At 44.5% G+C, this 13,231-nt stretch overlaps 1 protein-coding gene across 4 annotated transcripts in view; it reads right to left on the bottom strand.

Annotated features, from left to right (window-relative positions):
• The window catches only part of MTMR14 (myotubularin related protein 14), a 166,144-nt gene that overhangs the window by 140,318 nt on the left and 12,595 nt on the right, over nucleotides 1-13,231 (bottom strand). For all 4 annotated transcript variants that reach the window (XM_069206136.1, XM_069206137.1, XM_069206138.1 and 1 more), the window contains one exon: nucleotides 3,714-3,789. In XM_069206136.1, the coding sequence (XP_069062237.1) occupies nucleotides 3,714-3,789 (76 nt within the window). The remainder of the gene's footprint in view (nucleotides 1-3,713; nucleotides 3,790-13,231) is intronic.

Genomic DNA, 13,231 nt, shown 5'->3' with positions numbered 1-13,231 from the left:
TGTGGGGGCTCAGGGGGTACAACTTTGGTTACTCACAGTCGTAGAGTCGCCGGAGGGTCCTCCCTGAGTTGGTTGTTCTTCACCAGTCGAGTCGGGGTCGCCGGGTGCAGTGTTGCAAGTCTCACGCTTCTTGCGGGGAGTTGCAGGGGTCGTTAAATCTGCTCCTTGTAACAAAGTTGCAGTTCTCTTGGAGCAGTGCCGCTGTCCTCGGGAGTTTCTAGTCTTTCTTGAAGCTGGGCAGTCCTCAGAGGATTCAGAGGTCGCTGGTCCCTTGGAAAGCGCCGCTGGAGCAGGTTTCTTTGGAAGGCAGGAGACAGGCCGGTAAGTCTGGAGCCAAAGCAGTTGGTGTCTTCTGTTCTTCCTCTGCAGGGGTTTTTCAGCTCAGCAGTCCTCCTTCTTCAGGTAAGTTGCAGGAATCTAAATTCTTAGGTTCAGGGAAGCCCTTAAATACTAAATTTAAGGGCGTGTTTAGGTCTGGGGGGGTTAGTAGCCAATGGCTACTAGCCCTGAGGGTGAGTACACCCTCTTTGTGCCTCCTCCCAAGGGGAGGGGGTCACATCCCTAATCCTATTGGGGGAAATCCTCCATCTGCAAGATGGAGGATTTCTAAAAGTTAGAGTCACTTCAGCTCAGGACACCTTAGGGGCTGTCCTGACTGGCCAGTGACTCCTCCTTGCTGTTTTCTTTGTTTCCTCCAGCCTTGCCGCCAAAAGTGGGGGCAGTGGCCAGAGGGGGCGGGCAACTCCACTAAGCTGGAGTGTCCTGCTGGGCTGTGACAAAGGGGTGAGCCTTTGAGGCTCACCGCCAGGTGTTACAGCTCCTGCCTGGGAGAGGTGTTAGCATCTCCACCCAGTGCAGGCTTTGTTACTGGCCTCAGAGTGACAAAGGCACTCTCCCCATGGGGCCAGCAACATGTCTCTAGTGTGGCAGGCTGCTGGAACCAGTCAGCCTACACAGATAGTCGGTTAAGTTTCAGGGGGCACCTCTAAGGTGCCCTCTGTGGTGTATTTTACAATAAAATGTACACTGGCATCAGTGTGCATTTATTGTGCTGAGAAGTTGGATACCAAACTTCCCAGTTTTCAGTGTAGCCATTATGGTGCTGTGGAGTTCGTGTAAAACAGACTCCCAGACCATATACTCTTATGGCTACCCTGCACTTACAATGTCTAAGGTATTGCTTAGACACTGTAGGGGCACAGTGCTCATGCACTGGTGCCCTCACCTATGGTATAGTGCACCCTGCCTTAGGGCTGTAAGGCCTACTAGAGGGGTGACTTATCTATACCTGCATAGGCAGTGAGAGGCTGGCATGGCACCCTGAGGGGAGTGCCATGTCGACTTACTCGTTTTGTTCTCACCAGCACACACAAGCTGGCAAGCAGTGTGTCTGTGCTGAGTGAGGGGTCTCCAGGGTGGCATAAGACATGCTGCAGCCCTTAGAGACCTTCCTTGGCATCAGGGCCCTTGGTACCAGGGGTACCACTTACAAGGGACTTATCTGGATGCCAGGGTGTGCCAATTGTGGAATCAAAAGTACAGGTTAGGGAAAGAACACTGGTGCTGGGGCCTGGTTAGCAGGCCTCAGCACACTTTCAATTCAAAACATAGCATCAGCAAAGGCAAAAAGTCAGGGGGTAACCATGCCAAGGAGGCATTTCCTTACAGCTTCCCTGTAGTGTTGAGTTTTATTCTTACACCTTTGTGAAGGGTCCCCCTGGTCCAAAGCAGGCAGAAGAGGCCAGTGATCTTTCAAAAGGAAGCCAAAATAAACCAGTAAGTTTGAAAGAAGCCTACCTAATACGCTGCGAAAGACGGATTGCACATAATTTCATATAAAAAGTATTTCATGGAATTGTATTATTACTACTACTATTAAGTAATTTCACCTAAAGTGTTCTCTGGAGATTTGCAAGATGAATGGCATTTACCATTTCATAACAAATAGATCATAGAATGCCTCGCTTTTCAAATTGACTTGTGGAAGCTTAGTGTGGACGGTGTGCATAAGTGTGTATTGTTCCTTTCCAGCCTGATTGAAGTTCCTTCTCTGGACGAAACGCGTTGGCTGGGATGCACTCTAATGTTATGAAGAATAAATAAATAAAAAAATGGAATATCATATCCTGGCTCCGGTTTTATATTGGGGCTATAAAACTTCATATGTTTGAATAATATGGATTCATATGTGATTAAGTGAATTTTCAGTAAAAACATTAGACTTCCTAAGCACTCCCTCCTCTTGCATATTGTTTTTCATCCTTGGTAGTGGTCACTCCTGGAAGGTTACGATAGTCTCATCAGTGCAACCTTGCACGTTTTCTGACCCTCTTCTCAGAGTAAGGCAGCAAACGACAGCCCCTTGTCTATGGCTCGGAATCAAAGCACATCCCATCCTTAGTATGAGAGAACGAGGTCTGCTGTGCTGTGCTGTAATCAGTAGAGCTTAAGGAGAATTCTAGACCATTTCTGGTGAGCCATCAAGCTCAGGTTCACAAAGAGGGTGCTTTGTACTGATAACACCATTTCCCAATTCTGAAGTGTTTAGTTGAGAGCCTTGTTACACCAGTAGTAGAAAAACAAACTGGCCGTGAGTTGTGCAAATGAAGTAGAGAGGCTAAGGTCATGTTTACAAGGTACAGGAATTGTCTTCAGTTCTCAGGTTAATGAGTATGAAAGAAGCACTGGTTATAAGTTGTCATGGAACAGGAACCTGCCAAAGAAAAGTATTTATTTATGCAACTCAAGATACCACAGACAGCTGATGTGAGGTAATGCCTTTAATAGTGAAAACTAACTACATGCCAGTGGGGTTTAAGCGACAAAATTGAAATACTTTGAAGGAAAAAATATTTCCTATTTTTGTGATATCCCAATAATGTACATTTTTCCATAGTTCATTTTGTGGCTACCATGCTCCCAAAACTTTGATTGCAGTCAAACTTTTTCCTGTGACCTGGAAACATACTGTTTAAATATATATATATATATATATATATATATATATATATATATATATATATATAAATAACTGAAAGTGTTTGTGAATGCAAGCATTTTATTACGATTTAGTGAAACATGGAAAGTCTCTCTCCTCTTATTTGCCTATACATACGTTAATGTCCAAGTTTTAGGTGAGAATGTGGCTGCCGGAGTCTCAGTGATACTCAGGTGGAATCCAAAACATAGCAGTGCACTCTACTTCAACAGAGCCTGTGTTCCAGTCTCTCTCATGGGTTAACATGAAGGGATCAGGTGGAGGCAGAGCCACAAGGACACTTTTGGGCTGAGGACTAAGAGGGGGGGATTTAGAGGACAGCTTCTCACAATGTGACTTCCGTTCTATTGTGGTCATAGGGCCCCTACAGCTTAGCCTTTGAGACAATATGCATGATCCTTTGAATGTCTGACATGTTGACACCCTATTGTTTCCCTCCATGTGAGAATTACTGGTACCGGTCTTCTTAAAGAAGTCTATAAACTCTCCTCTCAGACCTCATTTTCACTTGTATATCTGGCAATACACAAGTAGGCATAGAGGTGCTGAAAGGTTTGCAAAGTTTAAGCCAGTTTTCTGATTGATGTTCAAGTGACACTTAAAGGATAGCATTAAACACCCACATACATTGAGCTAAAATACAAATGTACTATCAATGTCCAAGGTCCATATTTCTTATCCCTACCCCAGATGTGCAATACATGCTTAGTCCTACCTGAGAATATATAATTGTACCCTGTGCGTCCATAGAGCTCACCCCATCCTGCAAGTGTTGCAGACCGGCAAATGTGCTGCAAAGTAAGAATATGACCATTATCAGTTAAGTTTCTGCACACAAGACAAAACACTCAACACTTGAGCCCTTATCCTAAAAAGTACCCACATAAATTATTCAATAAAACATTCTTTGTAGATCGACAAGTACAATGCAGTGACAAAGAAAAGCAGTAACAAAGTGTGAGAATTTAAAGCCCAAATAATCAACCACATTCATTTGTTTATCCCTAATGTCAATGTTAAACCGACTAGGAGCACAGACAACCAACGACAAGAGTCACAGGTATGTAGAATACATGGTTTCCTTGCCCAGAGGTGCGACAACAGACAGCCAACAACAAGAGTCATATCTAGAATACATGATTTCCCTGTCCAGAGTCAAAGATATCTAGAATACATGGTTTCCTTTTCTGGAGGCGTCAGAACAGTCAGCCAACGGCAAGAGTCAGAATACATGGTTTCCTTGCCCGGAGGCACGAGAACAGATGGACAGCAACAAGAGTCACATATCTAGAATACATGGTTTCCTTACCCGGACGGACAACAAAAGTCATACCTAGACTACATGGTTTCCTTGTCTGGAGGTGTGAGAACAGAGCCAACAAGAGTCACATATCTAGAATACATGGTTTCCTTGTCCAGAGGCATAAGTACAGACAGCAAACGAGAAGTCACAGATATTTGTAATGCATAGATTTGTTGCCCAAGGTCAAAGAGCACAGGCACCCAATGGCAAGAGTCAATGATATCCAATAGGCACAGTTTCCTTGTCCCAGGTAACCGCGCAGAGAGCCCACTACATGAGTGAACGAAATCTGCAATACATTGTTTAGAACTTCAGTAATTATCAGTCCCCCTTCCTGCAACTGCCAGACTGAGAACCGCAAGGCTAAGACTGCAGGAACAACTAGGGAGTAAGGCGGCAGTGAAGGATGGTCGCAAAGATAATGCGATTGAGCTTGTGCTACCAGTTTTATGTCATAAGCATGCATGGGCTGCAGTAAGTCAGCACCAAGTACGTCACTGAGGGAGTAAAAACCACGCTGCACTGAAAGTAAGTCAGGTTCTATAACCGTAACAATTTAATAAAATATTGTTCAAAGAAAAAGTATAGTAGGAGGAAAACCATAAGCTGAAATATTTTGAGATAATTAATGTGTACTCTGAAAGGGGCGAGAAAATAAGGGCATTTTTATAAACTGTTCTTTATAATGAGCTCAATTCTGCAGTAACATTTAAAAGTCAGCTTTACACATACACGCGAGCTCAGTTAAGCTGTACACACAGGAAACTATCCAAAACAAAAAGGTCAGATGTAAAGCTTTGGGTTGACACTAATAAGAGACGTGTTAGGACTCGGGGCAAACAGAGAAGGGACAGACCCAAGCTACAAATGCAACTCTTGTCCCATACTGTGAACTACTGCCCATCAATGCTCATGGAGCGCAGGAGCTGCCAACGCCGAAGAGCAAGAAGATGGAAACTTGGGTGTATCAGAGCAGTCTTGCAATGTTCCTAGGTAAATAACATTTTATGAAATGAAAATTGCTATTATAAACTACCTAGACAATGCTTAAAATAACATGAGTAACAATTCCCAAGTCAACTGTTGCACACCCTGAAATATGAAGGACAACATGGCAGAAGGGAAAAAAGCTGCACACACAAAGACTTGATTCACTTTATCCTGCTTACTAATGGGTTCTTAAAAAGGTCCCAGAAAATCCCAGAGTGGGCAATTTTACTAGTTTGTTTTCTTAACGATTAGCATATTTCCTACTTCATCCCTAAATATAACGTTAGGGTTTGTGTAAGGAAATGGCTCCCAGTTGCAGTTACCCCCCACTTTTTGCCGGATACTGACTTGACGGAGAAGTGTGCTGGGACCCTGCTAACTAGGCCCCAGCACCAGTGTTCTTTCACCTAAAATGTACCATTGTTTCCACAATTGGCACACCCTGGCACACAGATAAGTCCCTTGTAAAAGGTACCAGTGGTACCAAGGGCCCTGTGACCAGGGAAGGTCTTTAAGGGCTGCAGCATGTGTTGTGCCACCCTTAAGTACCCCTCACCTAACACATGCACACTGCCATTGCAGATTGTGTGTGTTGGTGGGGAGAAAAAGGCAAGGTCCACATGGCATCCCCCTCAGGGTGCCATGCACACAATACTGCCTGTGGCATAGGTAAGTCACCCCTCTAGCAGGCCTTATAGCCCTAAGGCAGGGTGCACTATACCACAGGTGAGGGCATAGCTGCATGAGCAATATGCCCCTACAGTGTCCAAGTTCATTCTTAGACATTGTAAGTACAGTGTGGCCATATTAAGCATATGGTCTGGGAGTTTGTCAAAAAAGAACTCCACAGCTCCATAATGGCTACACTGAATACTGGGAAGTTTGGTATCAAACTTCTCAGAATAATAAAAGTAACACGGATGCCAGTGTTGGATTTATTTTAAAAAAATGCACATAGAGGGCATCTTAGAGATGCTCCCTGTATTTTACCCAACCCATCAGTGCAGGACTGCCTGGTCTGTGCCAGCCTGCTGCTGAGAGACGAGTTTCTGACCCCCTGGGGTGACAGCCTTTGTGCTCTGAGACCAGAAACAAAGCCTGCACTGGGCGGAGATGCTTAACACCTCCCCCCTGCAGGAACTGCACCACCTAGCATTGAGCCTCAAAGGCTCAAGCCTGGTGTTACAATGCCATAGGGCACTCCAGCTGCTGGAGATGCCCGCCCCCTGAACACAGCCCCCACTTTTGGTGGCAAGTCCACGGGAGATAATGAGAAAAACAAGGAGGAGTCACCCACCAGTCAGGACAGCCCCTAAGGTGCCCTGAGCTGAGGTGACCCCTGCCTTTAGAAATCCTCCATCTTGGTTTTGGAGGATTCCCCCACAGGAATAGGGATGTGCCCCCCTCCCCTCAGGGAGGAGGCACAAATAGGGTGTAGCCACCCTCAAGAACAGTAGCCATTGGCTACTGCCCTCCCAGACCTAAACATACCCCTAAATTCAGTATTTAGGGGCACCCCAGAACCTAGAAAACTAGATTACTGCAACCTTAACAAGAAGGACTGCTGACCTGAAGCCCTGCAGTGAAGACAGAGACGACAACTGCTTTGGCCCCAGCCCTACCGGCCTGTCTCCCAACTTCGAAGAAAACCTGCAACAGCGACGCATCCAACAGGGACCAGCGACCTCTGAAGCCTCAGAGGACTGCCCTGCAACCAAGGACCATGAAACTCCTGTGAACAGCGGCCCTGTTCAACAACCTGCAACAAAGTTGCAACTTTAAAGACTTCACGTTTCCCGCCAGAAGTGTGAGACTTTCCAATATGCACCCGAGGCCCCCGGCTCGACCTGCAGAAAACCAACACTACAGGGAGGACTCCCGGTGACTGAGAGCCCGTGAGTAGCCAGAGACAATCCCCCTGAACCCCCCGCAGCGACGCCTGCAGAGAGAATCCATAGGCTCCCCCTGACCAGGACTGCCTGTAACAAGGGACCTGACGTCTGGAACCAACACTGCACCCGCAGACCCCAGGACCTGAAGGAACCTAACTCCAGTGCAGGAGCAACCCCCAGGCGACCCTCTGCCTAGCCCAGGTGGTGGCTACCCTGAAGAGCCCCCCCCCGTGCCTGCATCGTTGAAGTGACCCCCGGGTCCCTCCATTACTTTCTATCTAAAACCCGACGCTGTTTGCACACTGCACCCGGCCGCCCCTGTGCTGCTGAGGGTGTACTTTCTGTGCCTGCTTGTGTCCCCCCCCAGTGCCCTACAAAACCTCCCTGGTCTGCCCTCCCCCCCCTCCGAGGACGCGGGTACTTACCTGCTGGCAGACTGGAACCGGGGCACCCCTGTTCTCCATTGAAGCCTATGTGTTTTGGGCACCTCTTTGACCTCTGCACCTGACCGGCCCTAAGCTGCTGGTGTGGTAACTTTGGGGTTGCCTTGAACCCCCAACGGTGGGCTACCTTTGCCCCAACTTTGAGACTTGTAAGAGTTTTACTTACCTGCAAACCTAACCTTTACTTACCTCCCGCAGGATCTGTTGATTTTTGCACTAAGTGTACACTTTGAAAATGGCTTATTGCCATTTTTACAAAGACTGTATATGATATTGCTTTTATTCAAAGTTCCTAAAGTATCTAAGTGAAGTACCTTACATTTAAAGTATTACTTGTAAATCTTGAACCTGTGGTTCTTAAAATAAAACTAAGAAAATATATTTTTCAATATAAAAACCTATTTGCCTGGAGTGTGTACAACAAATGCTTAACACTACCCTCCGATAAGCCTACTGCTCGACCACACTACCACAAAATAGAGCATTAGAATTATCTCTTTTTGCCACTATCTTACCTCCAAGGGGAACCTTTGGACACTGTGCACACTATTTCTTACTTTGAAATAGTACATACAGAGCCAACTTCCCACAGCTTGTAAAATTGACTAGGCAGGAGGAATATTTCAAATGGTTGCAATTGATTTCTAATTGTGTACTTACCATGATACATGTATAGGTTTTTTAATAAACTAATCAAGACTTGTTTGGCGAGTGACAGTATTGGGTCTACAGTAGTCACTCAGCATGGAGGACGCAGAAGGAACACTCAGCATCTGGATGCAGGAAGCTCCTATTTAGAACAGTGTAAGGGAGTGTGAGTATTTCTTGGAAAGCAGGAGCATGCCTTACAAAACCCACACAGGTTCAGTGCTAAACTAACCAACCAACCAACTTCAGTGCTGTCCTTCAGCTCTCCAGGGCTATGAAGCAGCCAAGAATTATAATGCATTAAGTGGCCAAGCAGACATTGAAGATGGGGGTTGCTGTGCAACAGTCTATGGCAGGGTTATCAAAACATCAGTGATGATTATTTACAGAGGTAATCACATATTTCAATGTGATTTTACCCAATAAAGAGAAGCGTATTCGCATTTCTTCATTTCTGCTGCCATCTTTTTTACGTCAAAATCTGCACCTACAGTAACTTAAACTCCCATTACAAACATGGTTTAAAAAAAATAAAAAATACTGTGCAAACTGCCAGCAAAGAACGAGCGGTCCTTTGGTCTGCCATCTACAGCTAAGCAAGCTGGAGATGAGCAGACTGACTGTCCAGGAGAGCAAACAGATCCTAAAATAGTAACAGTTACAACATAGGCAAGCTGACAAATAATTAACTAGAACTAAGGGAGGTGTGCTGAGGAACCAAAATGTGGTCATACATGTTTAGACATTCAAGAAAGGACAATAAAATCCAAGGCAAATTCTGAACAAGTGAGAATACCATCCTGCAGTGTGTGTGAACCGTCTCGATCCAACGTGACGCCGGGATGGAAATGACAAATCTTTTCTCCACTGGCCAGGCAAAAACTAGATCGCTTGGTGGGACTAAATGTCTCACCTTGCAGACACTTCAGATCTGGTCACATGCTGGGAGGTGGGATTTATAAACAAGATACAGGAGATGTGCCTCGAAGGATCAAAAGAGGGGTGAGGCAACGCGAGAGGCTCAACAGCACACACAGTACCAGCCTGCGGTGGACACTTCTGCATCAGAGGAGATGGTCTTGGAACACTGTTGGGAACTCAGTCGATTGGGGTTGCATGCCCTTAATTTAATTTAAATGCATAGAGAAGTAAAAATGGTCAGTGTGTCCTAGATCTACTCCGCCTTCCTGCTGCCATCAATGAAATGGACTTTACTTGATTCCATTGACGTTGTCCTACATTCACTGCATTGCCCATCCCCGAGTTGGATTACTAACTAACTGTGCTCCTTTTGATGATCCTACAACTAATTTAAGACTTCAATCACATTAACTTCTAGTATACCAATTCCTACTCTAACCCCAGGTGTATTTTAAATACAGTTAAATACCACATTCTAACCATTAACCCATTCCACTATAATTTAAAGACCAATTACAACTATCAACTTTATTGAAACATGAATAAATTGAAAAAAGAAAGCCTCTTTATTGTAACACTAACCCTTAAATTTAATTTTAATCCTTTAGACTTCAATTGAGGGGGACCCCAGAAGAATAGGCGTACTTCTGACATGTGCAGTGCTGGCCTGGACTTAACGGAGAAAGTTGAAAGAGAAGGGCACGCCCTTGACTTTAGTTAAACAATCAATGTTTTTAATTGGTTTAAAAGAGTCTGTGCAAGGGGGTGACAGACATCTTTAAGGAGTGGACTCTTATTACAATGAAGGGTGAAGTAAGCAATAGTGTGATCTATAAAAATTTGAAAATTATTGGGCCTGGGTCAACCTCCAATGGCACCCAAGTTGGCCACTTAACCCAACTTGCTTGAGACATCTGCACTTCAGATCCAGCTTGGACACAGCAGAAAGAGAAGGTCCTCCTTACAGGTCTATAATACAGCTACCTGCTGAACTGACTGTAGACTGGAGGGTCTGTAAGACAGACTTAACCACAGATGTGCTGCATGGCCTTCCTGTTTGAGCCAATCCACAGTTCTGGCGAAGGTTTTGCGTCCAGAGAGTTGGGAGGCTCTTCAGTCACTGAAACACGTGTTCTGGAGACAGCCTGTGTGCAAGAGGTCCATGAAAGATTACCACTTCACTGTAACCATTGGGATTACTGCGTGATTGTGTACCCTTTGCCTGGGGAGGACTTGCTCTATTGGAAAATTCTGTAATCCGCATTGGAAGTGGCTTCAAAAGTACCTGGAAGCTGAGAAGGCAGAGTTACAGTGTAAGCCTATTGCGGACATACAGTAACCCCCAGAAAAACGACAACAATGGGGACATATTTCCCAATGGGGATAAACTCTGCAGACCACTTTGTTAAGAGCACTAGTTCTCTGATGAGTATTCTAAAAGAGAAACTAAAGCAACTGCTGGAAAAAAAAAAAAAAAAACAAAAAAAAAAAAAAAAAAAACACACCCCCCCAAACATGAAATTGCTTCAGTGCTGGCACGTATATCCGATCACCTGTGAAATCTTCATGTAGAATTACAGCACGCAGGAACTGTCCACACCCCAGCATAAATGCTCTCGACAAGCATCGGGCATAGTCTCACATGTGTGTATTTTTCAGGGCTCGAAAAATCTACTCGACCACTCACATTGGCAAGTCTTATTTGATCAGGTCGAGTTATTTTTAATACTTTCTCGTCCCTTCTGGCGAGTTGACATTGAACAGGTGTTCTTTTATTGCCCCTCCACTTTTCAACTGAACAGAAGCCTTCAAATCTTGTTCTTATGTCACATTTGCTTGGTGTTCACAGACAAAGGTCAAAAGTCAGTTTTTCTTACAATTAATTTTCCTTCTGATTGCAGAGTTCCAGGACTTTGTAAGGTGAACTGTGCGACCTGCTCCTTAGAATGTAAAATAAAAGGATATAGGGTGTCGGGTTTTTCCTACCAAACAACATTTAAATGACTAAGTCTATCGTGCAAAGATTTCAAAATATACATTTCAGTAGTTGTGAAAGCCCTTCTTTTTATATTTCTGTGTGATGAAAAAATATTTTAATAGGATGAAAACAAATCAGAATACTTTCCATGATGTGCAAAGGATATGTTTTCTGAAACAGAATTTTCAGATTGTTAATACACTATTTAGTTTTATCAATCAGTAAAGCTGCAAGTTAGTGGAGAGGTTTTTGGACATTTCTTGGAAAGTTACTGTGTGTAGATGACAATATGTTCTCACATCATGGTTTAGTAATATATTTATTAAAATTGAGTGTTTAAACAAACTGAGAAACACTCCTGCCCTGATGGCAATGTTGTTAGTAAACTAAAAGAAGTCCTAGGTTATGTGGGCTAGACCTCATGGGTAAGTGGGCTAGATTCTTGCAAAGCATGCAGCAAACTTTAGTCTACTTAATCAAACAAAAACGTTTTTTTTGTACTGCAGAAATGCGGAGCTCCCATATTTGAAGTTGCAATCATATGTGAGAATTAAGAAAAAGGTGACTCTAAATCATTTGCCTAGGATCACACAATTTGAGACCTGTTTACGGGTCAAGTACATTACAGTTAGGTAGAGTAGATTATTTAAGTTACTCGACCTGCAGGTCTAGTAACATTTTTATGATTTTGAGAGCCCTGTTTTTGGGGCACTAGTGCCTTCTACAGGCCACGTTTAATAAGACCTTTTTATAAGGTTGCAACCATTAAAGATTTTATCCATCTGGGATTGCGATGGGAATTCTTATTGATTACTTGCTGAAGTAGTTTCTCCTACTTCCATTTTATAAATATTTTCCACACTTAACTCTGATCACCTTACCTTCCTGTACTGCAGGTTTAATTGTTCCATGGAGGAATGTCCTGGCACTCAGATCAGACCATGAGCCATAGTCACACTCATTGACATTTTTCCCTGTAAAAAGTGCTCTGGTGGGCAGGGTGAGAGAACGGTTATAGCTTATAACACACCTGTGAGCTCTCTCTTTTTCTGATGTGGCTACAGGAAAGAGGTTTAAGAGCATGGCTGAAAGAGGACAGGTCAAGACTGGATGAAGCTTCGAGTGTGCAGGACATGGACAGCAAAGTTGGCACGAGCAGAGAAAATGTTTCTTTATCACAACACTAGAGACTGCGTGGGGACATGAAGGACCTTAAACCCTTAGAGCCCTGTTGCAAAATAGATTTACATTTCTAACACAAAGGTAAACTGAGCATGAAGTGGAGAGTAAGGGCAGACATGGAGAGAGACCTACATTGAACTTGTACCTTGCTCAACAAAACATAAATGTTGTGCAAGAGAGTAAAGGTTTAAAAAAAAAAAACTAAGTAATAAAATAAAGAAATAACAGATGTCTATAATACAGTTGTGGATTAGCAATCTGAAAAAATATTGACGATTGGAGCTTGTGAACAAAACAAATCGATGCATACAAAAAGCGCCTTTTGTTTTCGGAACGGTACGCTAGAGCGAGGAAGGAGAGCTTGAGGTACTGAATGTCTTCTCTTGCCAGTCACAGGTGCTGAGGGGTCCAGATATGAACTGGGACTGGGGGTTTGGGGGGGATACAGACTGCATCAGCTTACTTCGGGGGCGGGGAGAGTACAGTCTAATAAATCAATTGTTCTTTCGCACTCGGTTAGAGGAGGGGGTGAAAGTAGGACAAGGCAAACCGTGGGGATTGAGGTGTGTTGGGGCGGTGCAGATCAGGGTCTCCCTGTAGCGATTGGCAAACAGTAGTTGAAATCACCTGTCCTTGTAGGGCAGGTTCTTGTGGCCCTTCGCTCTTGTCGCTGGTGCATGGTAGAGAGGGCTTCTTTGCACTGTGATGAGCTTACTCTGGGGACACCAAGACCGGGGACACCAAGACCGGGGACACCAAGACCGGGGACACCAAGACCGGGGACACCTTCAGCTGCATAGTCAGCAATCAGCATCGCAGGGCCACAACTATGCAGCTCTTAACAATGCCCTAACGGGGCCCTAGCCTATAATCATC

The sequence above is a fragment of the Pleurodeles waltl genome, chromosome 9, assembly GCF_031143425.1.
Source record: "Pleurodeles waltl isolate 20211129_DDA chromosome 9, aPleWal1.hap1.20221129, whole genome shotgun sequence".
In the NCBI taxonomy this organism is placed as follows: Eukaryota; Metazoa; Chordata; class Amphibia; order Caudata; family Salamandridae; genus Pleurodeles; species Pleurodeles waltl.
Note: the sequence above shows the minus strand (reverse complement) of the source record. Positions and strands in the feature narration are given on the sequence as shown.